The sequence below is a fragment of the Eucalyptus grandis genome, chromosome 5, assembly GCF_016545825.1.
Source record: "Eucalyptus grandis isolate ANBG69807.140 chromosome 5, ASM1654582v1, whole genome shotgun sequence".
Lineage (NCBI taxonomy): Eukaryota > Viridiplantae > Streptophyta > Magnoliopsida > Myrtales > Myrtaceae > Eucalyptus > Eucalyptus grandis.
The window spans coordinates 41,700,403-41,709,335 of NC_052616.1; the positions used below are offsets into that span (position 1 = coordinate 41,700,403).

Sequence of the window (8,933 nt, forward strand, 5' to 3'; positions counted from 1 at the left end):
TCATGTTATGGAGTGCCTTCCTATTCTTCACGCTGGCACACAAGACTTACGTAATATTTTCTTCTAAAAAAGCCTAGGTTTTGCTTGTGTGGCACCAAAAAGGGGCACGTATTAAATAAAAAAAGGGAATTAATATCGCTCCCGTCTATAGTATCGAGATTTCTCCTGCCTTGTTCGTGGCTTCTTCAACTCCTTGCCCATGATAATCACTTATTTTCTTTTTTTTTTTTCTAATTTAGTGGCATCATTTCCATTCTTTTTATATGTTTTTTGCCTTTTTTACATGGTACTCTTGTTTTTTTTATACATATGAATCTTTTTTTGCGGTTTAGATGTTCATTAACGCGTTATTGGATACATGGCCAATTATATCTTTTATAAGCTCTTATTTAATAGGTGGTATGTCATACTATTCATGAAAGCAATCTCCTTGGCCTTATCATCATTGCGGCCGTCACCAAGTCACATTCCCCCTAATGGCTCATCATGCAAGGATGCCTAGCCGATGCAAGGCTCATCCTTATTAGGATCTCCAACCCCACACTTCGGTGTGCCGACAAGGCTATTGGCATCCCTAAAGATTACAATGATGTTGTTGTCAATATGCAGAGCACCGTGAAGGGCGTGTGGTGGGATCTCCTTCTCCCGATCCTGTCTGTCCGTCGTGTACTCTTCTACGCTATTGGGATCCAAATCTTTCAACACGGATGTGATATAGACACTATTCTCCTTTATACTCCTCAAATTTTCAAAATGGTTGATATCACCTTATTCAACAATAAGCTCTTTTGGACCATGGCAATCAACTTTGTAAAGACACCATTCATTCGTGTTGTCACCTTTCTCGAAAATTTGATTATTCATGCTGAGATCATGAGGTGTTCCTCCACTTGTTGGCATTCCTTAAATTGATGATGGCGGGTAGGACCTTCGACCAGATTGAGCACTATTACACAAGAGTCTTGGTGGGGCTCATCTTCTTTGCTAGGGCTTTCCTCATAGGCATCGATTCCATCTATACCTTGATCTTGCGAACTGGTTCCTCGCTTAAATTGGCGTCGGCTACACCTTAATGATCGCCCCCATCTACATTGTCAAGATTTCTTTTACCTTCTTTTGTAGCTTGTTCACCTACTTGCTTATGACACTCACTTTTTTCTTTTCCTTTTTTTTTCTAATTTAGTTGCATCATTTCCATTTTTTTATGTGTTAGTGTTGTTTTTGAAAAGAACGGAGAAGGAGTTGACAGCAAAAGCTATGCGTCATGTTTAGAAAAACTGAAAAAAAAAAAATTGTTCAAATTCATACTAAAACTTAACCATAAACCCACGTTGCCCACTAATAGCTTGCTTGGTCCACAAAACTAGCAACAAACCAGAATATCTAAAATACATGCAGATAACTGCTCCTACAAGATAAGATTGACCAAGTAAAACAACAATTAACCAACTCCTAGAAAACAGGACACCAACAAACTGACTAAACAAAACAAAGAAGAAAAAAAACAGAACATGCAGTCTTGATACATCAACACTCTCCTCCTGGATCAAATACTGCACACTCCTAGCTTTTCCTTGAGATGTTTAAATCGACCAACATGAAATGACTTCGTGAATATATCTGCAATCTAGTTTTCTAAACTGCAGTACATCAGTTTCACCTCTCTAGCCTTCTGCACTTCTCTCAAGAAGTAATACTTGACCTTAAAATGCTTTGTTCTTTCATGAAATAATGGATTATGTGAAATGACCAGAGTAGCTTGATTATCCACAAACACTTCTATGTCTTCTTCTTGCTACATATGCAGATCATCCATCAGCTTCTTCAACCATAATGCTTGATTCACAGCTACAGTAGCTGCAATGAACTCAACTTCTGCAGTTGATTGAACCACTATTTCCTGCTTCTTTGAACACCAGGAAAAACATGCCGACCCAAATGTAAAGCAATAACCTGAAGTGCTCTTCATATCATCCACTGATCCTGCCCAGTCATTGTCATAATACCCCTGCAACTTAAACTCTTGAACTCTACAAAATTTAATCCCATATGAAAGAGTACCTCTTAAGTACCTCAACACCCTCTTTGCAGTTACCATATGCAACTCACTTGCACAATTGAGAAATCTAGATAAGACACTTACAAGAAACATGATGTCTAGTCTAGTTACAGTAAGATACATAAGACAGCCAATCAAACTTCTATAAACTCTTTCATCTGCAGGTACTAATCCATCCTTCTTTTGAAGCTTTTCCTTATGACCCATTGGAGTACTCACACTCTTGCACTCCTCCATGTTGAATCTCTTTAGGATCTCCTTCAAATACTTCTTTTGACAGATAAAAACTCCATTCTGAGTCTACCTAACCTCCATTCCTAGAAAATATGACATCTCACCAAGATCAGTCATTTCAAACATCTTCATCATCTCTTGCTTAAATGTAGTAATTTGAGCACTATTACTCCCTGTCACCAACATATCATCCACATAAAGAGACACCACCACTAAGTTGGATACTAACTTCTTGACATAGAGAGTGGATTCACTGAGACTTATCTTGAAACCTAGGCCCAACAAGTGCTCATCCATATTACCGTACCATGCTTTGGGAGCTTGCCTCAAGCCATAGAGAGCCTTTCTCAGCAAATAAACTTTCTCCTCCTAGCCTGGTGTGATAAAGCCTTCTGGCTGCTCAACATAAATCTCCTCCTGCAACACTCCATTCAAAAACGCAGATTTCACATTTAATTGATATACCTTCCATCCTTGTTGAGCTACCAAAGCAAGAATCATTATAATTGTATCAAGTCGTGCCACGAGAGCAAAGGTTTCTGAGAAATTAACTCCCCAAACCTGTGCATATCCCTTCACCACCAACTTGGCCTTATGCTTATTCACTGAGCCATCAGGATTAAATTTGGTCCTGAAAACCCATTTTACTCCAATCACCTTCCTATCTTCAGGCCTCTCCACTAGTTCCCGTGTCTAGTTCTCTTTTATCATAGCCAACTCTTCCTCCATTGCATTCATCCACCTATGATCGCTTTTAACTTCCTCATAACTCGCAGGTTCCAAAACAGCCACACTACACCTTTGATATATATCGAGTCAAAGATCTAGTACCTCTAACTAGAACATCATCTAACAGTTCATCAGGTTCCAATGAGACCTCTTTGTGCTTGCTTTGTGGCTCATTTGTCCAATCCCATTTCTCATCTTCTAGGAACTGAACATCCCTACTAGTGATCACCTTTTATATCTGTGATAGATCCTGTAAGCTTTTGACACTAAACTGTAGCCAACAAAGATCCCAGATTCAGATTTCTCTCCCAACTTGTCTCTCTTGACTGTGGAATATGAGAAAAATACAAAGCAGACAAACACCTTCAAATTTCTTAGAATTGGCTTGACATCAAACCAAGCTTCAAAGGATGTTTTCATCTCCAATACACTCGTAGGTAGTCTATTCAGCAGAAAAATTGTTGTGTTTGCTGCTTCTGCCCAAAACTCTTTTGGTAGATTCTTCTCATATGGCAGACACCTGGTCATCTCCATAATTGTTCTATTCTTCCTCTCACTAACTCCATTTTGTTGTGGAGAGTAAGGAGCAGTAAGCTGATGCTCAATTCCACCATCTTCACAGAAAGAATTAAACCTTTATGAAGTGTATTCATTTCCATTATTAGATCTAATAACTTGAATCTTGCAGCCACTTTGGTTCTCAACCCATTTCTTAAACTTCAGAAATACCTCAGCAACTTCTGACTTTTGCTTCATAAAGTAAATCCCGCACATTCTAGTATAATCATCAATGAAAATAATGAAATACCCGCTGCCATTTAGTGAATGAGTCACTTGTGAACCACATAGATCTGTATGAATCAACTGCAGCTTCTCTATAGCTCTCAAAGCGGATTCTTTGAGTGGAAGTCTTGTCTGTTTGCCCAATAAACAAGCTTTGCACCTTGTGATCTGCTCCTCCAAGCTTGGTAACCCAGTTGTCATTAGCCTGACACTTGAATGCCATCTACTCCTTCTCAAGAGGATTCAAAGAAAAACTCTTCTGTTGCATTTTTATCTTGAACAACTCTTGACCACTGGAGTCAAAGATCAAACACTTCTCTTCTTCAAATATCACCTTAAATCCCTTTTCTACCAACTGCCCCACACTCAGCAAATTCTGATCAATTTTAGGCACATACATCACATCAGAAATCAGCTTTGTTCCAGCACAACTCTCCATTGCTACAGTCCCTTTACCTTCACTTCTAAGTACTCCCCATTCCCAATCCTCACTATTGACTTCAACGACTTGTCAAGGTTTATAAACAACGTTTCATCACTTGTCATATGGTTTGTGCAACCACTATCAACAAGCCAACTATCACATGGAGTACTAGAGGAGAAACAAGAGGCAACAAACAATTAATCTACCTCTTGCTGAACTGCAGCATGTGCCTCACCTTGTCGTTGATCTCTTCTCTTTGCAGACCTTCTCAATGTGTCCAAACTTATGACACTTTCTGCACCTTACATCTGGCCTCTTCCAACACCTAAAGTGTGGATGATTCTTTTTTCCACAGTATTGACATGAGGAATATCTTCCCTAATTGTTCTTGGAGTTGCCGGCACTATTCTCTCCTGTAGCAGCTTCTGAACCACTACTACCCTTTCCTTTCTTCCCTTTCCACTTCTTGACTTTTCTTGCTACATTTTGTTGTTCTTTGGCTAGCAAAGCTCCTTTTGTACTTCCTTCCAGCCTAATTAACCTCCTTTGCTCTTGTGCTTGTAGAGCACTTAGCAATTCTGCCAACTTGATTTGAGACAAATCCTTGGTATTCTCCAAAGAGGTAATGGTTGCCTCAAACCCTTCGGGTAAGGAGACAAGAATCTTTTGCACTAGCCTATTATCAGAGAGGTCAGTGCCTAGAACTCTTGCCTGATTTGCAATGCTTATCAACTTATCAGAATACTCCTTAATTGTCTTAGATTCCTTCATCTGCAGTCTCTCGAATTCTATGATCAGGTTTAGCCCCTTCATGCTTATAATCCTCTCATCTCCTTGATACTCAGCTTTGAGGAAGTCCCATATAGCTTTGGCTAATTCACAAGCCATAATTCTGCTGAAAATGGTAGGTGAGACAGCAGCATATAAACAAGACTTTGCCTTTGCTTTCCTTGTTGTCCTCTCCTTGTGAAACTCTAGGTTGCACGGACACGTCATATGTGCCTCCGTGTCGTGTCCGACACGTGTCCAAACGTGTCAGACATGTCGACACGCTCGGACACGCGTTGATCGCGTGTCGGATTTGTCAACACGGGGTCAACTTTTGTCGACACATTTCGACACGCGTGTCCGAGGGTGAGGGAGGAGAGACAAAGCCGCGAACCAGGCGAAGGTGAGCCCGCGACAACAAGAGACGGCAGAGAGAGAGAGAGAGTAGAGACTGAGGCGAGGGCCATGAGGAGGAACTTCACTGAGGGAGGCGCGCGTGGGGAGGGCGGTGTCGTCGAGAGAGGCGGCGGCAAGGGGGAGGAGGAGGAGTTCCCGGCGGTGTGCAGCCTCTCGGTGCACAGGACCGCGCGTTCCATCCCTGGCAAACAGAAATCGAGAGGAAGAGGAGAGGAAATGTGTCGTGCGGCGAGGAGGAGGAGAAGAAGCGTTGCTAGGGTTTTGAGAATAAAAGAATAAAAAAAGGGATTTGGCGTGTTGGAGGGAGGGGAAGTGACAAGAGGGAGGGGGAAGCGATGGTGTCGGGTGTCAGGTGGAGGGAAAAACAAGTGAAAATTTTGGGGATGGGAAAGAAACGAGGGAGGGTGTGGGGGCTTTTTATTTAATGGAAGGGTTTGGACACTTTGGGGGAGGGGGGGGGGGGTGGTAGGGGCGTTTTATTTAATCGAAGGGGTTGGGGGCTTTTTATTTAATCGAAAAAATTGTTAAATAAAATTAAAAAATAATTTTGAAAAATAAAAAGTACTGTATGTTGTAAATTCATTGTAGATTTTTTTTAAAGTATAAATTTGAATCAAATTAATTAAAAATAAAAATATTCATTTAATATATAACCTGTCGGAATGTATCGAAATTTTTTACTTTTGAAAAATGACGTGTCGTGTCGTGCCGTGTCGTGTCGCGTGTCCATGTCGGTGCAACCTAGGTGAAACTTGATTTGATTGACGGTTGGATTGTCAAGAAGGGGAGCAACTTCATAATTTTGTTCCACAGCTTCCCAAAAATCATAACCCTCTAGATGGGCTCGCATTCTCACTGCCCAGGCTTGATAATTTTCTCCATCAAACGCCGGTAGAGCCATTGCTGAAAAACCACTCAATCCTGCCTCCATCTTGCTTTTAACTTCTATGGATGCAGACACACCTCTCAATCAATCTCACAAGTCACTTACAGCCCCTTAAGATCAAGAAAGCTCTGATACAAGTGTTGTTTCTAAAAAGAACAAAGAATGAGTTGACAGCAAAAGTTATGAATCATGTTTAGAAAAATTGAGAAAAAAAAAATTCTTCAAATACATACTAGAACTTAACCATAAACCCACGTTGCCCACTAATAGCTTGCTTGGTTCACAAAACCATAAACAAACCAAGCTAAAATACATGCAGCTAACTGCTCTTACAAGATAAGATTGACCAAGTAAAACAACAATTAACCAACTCTTAGAAAATAGGACACCAACAAACTAACTAAACAAAACAAAGAAGAAAAAAAACAGAACGTGCAGTCTTGATACATCAACAGTTATCAATTTTTTTCCTTTTTATATGGTATTTTGTTGTTTTATACTTATGAATCTATTTTGGTGGCTTAGGTGTTTATTAAAGAAGGTATCGTTATTGGTTGCATGTCCAATTATATCTTTTCCAAGTTCTTATTTAGCATGTGGAATGTCATGCTATCCATGGAAGCAATTTCCTTGGCCCTACTCATCGTTGTGGTCGTCCCCAAGCCATATTCCCCCCAGTGACTCATTATGTAGGGATGCTTAGCCAATGCAAGGCTCGTTCTTATTAGGATCTCCAACCCTGAACAGCAGGCCACACTTTATTGTGTCGATATTAAGAAGGCTGTCCACATCCTTGAAGATTATAACGACGATGTCATCAATGTGCAAAGCATCGAGAAAGGTGTGTGGTGGGATCTTCTTCTCCCGACCTTCTCTATCCGTCAAGTACTCTTCTACGCTATTGAGATCCAAATTTTTCGACAGGCGTGTAGCATTGACAGCACTCAATTTTTTTAGAATATTGGTATCACCTTATTCGACAATATGCTCTTATGGACCATAGTTGTCAACTTTGTAAAGACGTCATTCATCCTCATTGCCACCTTCATTGAAAATTCGATTATTCATGTTGAGATCGTGATGGTATTCCTCCACTTGTAGGTACTCATCAGCTCGGTATGGCAGTTAGGTCCTCTGACCGAATTGGGTGCCGCTACACAATAATCTTGGTGGGGTTCATCGTTTTTGTCAAGGCCTTTCTCATAGGCATCGGTTACAACTATGCCTTCATGCTGCTGGGTTGATTTGTCGCTCAAATTAGTGTCAGCTATACCCTAATGATTGCCCCTGCCTACATTGCCAAGATTTCTCCTACCTTCTTTTGTGGCTTGTTCACCTCTTTGCCTATGGTACTCACTTATTTTCTTTTCCTTTTTTTTTTCAAATTTAGTGGCATCATTTCCATTTTTTTTATACGGTACTCTTGCTTTTTTGTACATATGAATCTATTTTGATAGTTTAGGTGTTCATTAACGTGGGTGTCATTATTGGCTAGATGGCCAATTATAACTTTTTTAACCTCTTATTTAGCTGGTGGTTTGTCACACTATCCATGGGAGTCATCTCCTTGGCCTTGCTCATTGTTGCGATCCTTGCCAGGTTGGATTCCCCTTAGTGGCTTATCATGCAGGGACGCTTGGCCAATACAAGGATCGTCAATATTAGGATCTCCAACTCTAAGCAAGAGGTTGTGCTTTGGTGAGTCGACATCAAGAAGGTTGTCAACTTCCCTGAAGATTGCAACGACGATGTTGTCAATGTGAAGAGCACCGTGTAAGACATGTGTTGGGATTTCCTTCTCTTGACCTTATGTGTCCACCACATACTCTTTTATACTATTGGGATCCAAATCTTTTGACAAGCTTGTGACATTGACATTATTCTCCTCTACAGCCCTAGAATTTTCAAAAAGGTTGGCATCACCTTCTCCAATAATAAGCTCTTATGGACCATGATAGTTGACTTCGTAATGACGCTATTCATCCACATTGTCACCTTCCGTCTTGACATGGTGGACAATGGTGGCTGCTACAGAGCAGCATTAGCGGATGATTGTCTCAATCATCTACCTTGCTATGTGCCTAACTATCCTCAACTAAAGCAATTGAAAGTACATCAACCAAAGTGACCCAAACACATATGCTTGGCCTCATTGTTCATTTATGCGGCCTCCTACTCTATTGGAATGGGGCTGATCACATCGGTTTACACCTTAGAAATATTTCCACTAAGGCTGCATCCGTAGGCATGAGCAACTGCTTTTGCTATGATCCAATTGATGAGTGCTATCATAACATTGGCATTCTTATTACTGAAGAAAGCGATCACCCTCGATTGAGCTACCTTCTTTTTCACAGAGATTGCAAATATCACGTGGTTGCTCTTCTTCTTAATAATGTCGGGGAAACTGGGGCAAACGCTAGAGGAGATGCGCCAAGTTTTCAATGAATGTATCCAATGGAAGTCTGTGGCAAGAGAGTTAGACATGTGAAGGTCCACAGCGAGAGAACTAGAAATGGTGAGATTGAGGCAATGACAATTAGGGGAGTAATTATTGTTGGAAAAGTATTAGATAACATGAACATAATAATAATTGTTGGAAATATATTGAAAACAAAAAACAGAAAATAAAA

General features: G+C 40.5%; 2 protein-coding genes across 2 annotated transcripts; both read right to left on the reverse strand.

Annotated features, from left to right (window-relative positions):
• Positions 1-1,588: 1,588 nt before the first annotated feature.
• Positions 1,589-2,310, reverse strand: LOC120293419 (secreted RxLR effector protein 161-like). The gene has a single exon (XM_039312657.1). It carries the CDS (start codon positions 2,294-2,296, stop codon positions 1,796-1,798), a length of 501 nt encoding a protein of 166 aa, XP_039168591.1. The 5' UTR covers positions 2,297-2,310; the 3' UTR covers positions 1,589-1,795.
• A 1,718-nt stretch (positions 2,311-4,028) lies between these two features.
• On the reverse strand, positions 4,029-5,225 carry LOC120293908. Its single transcript, XM_039313710.1, has 4 exons — positions 4,628-5,225; positions 4,436-4,493; positions 4,262-4,382; positions 4,029-4,181 (listed from the first exon to the last, which is right to left on the reverse strand). The coding sequence occupies exons 1-4, from the start codon at positions 5,223-5,225 to the stop codon at positions 4,029-4,031; spliced, it is 930 nt and encodes a 309-aa protein (XP_039169644.1).
• Between the last annotated feature and the right edge of the window lie 3,708 nt (positions 5,226-8,933).

Excerpts from the sequence above, each read along its gene's own strand:
- LOC120293419 (XM_039312657.1), bottom strand. The coding sequence starts at position 2,296 with ATGGAGGAGTGCAAGAGTGTGAGTACTCCAATGGGTCATAAGGAAAAG.
- LOC120293908 (XM_039313710.1), bottom strand. The coding sequence starts at position 5,225 with ATGACGTGTCCGTGCAACCTAGAGTTTCACAAGGAGAGGACAACAAGG. Across the intron at positions 4,494-4,627 it reads TACAGGAGAGAATAGTGCCG|GTCTGCAAAGAGAAGAGATC; the intron begins GCAACTCCAAGA and ends CACATTGAGAAG. Across the intron at positions 4,383-4,435 it reads ATGCTGCAGTTCAGCAAGAG|TTGGCTTGTTGATAGTGGTT; the intron begins GTAGATTAATTG and ends TCCATGTGATAG.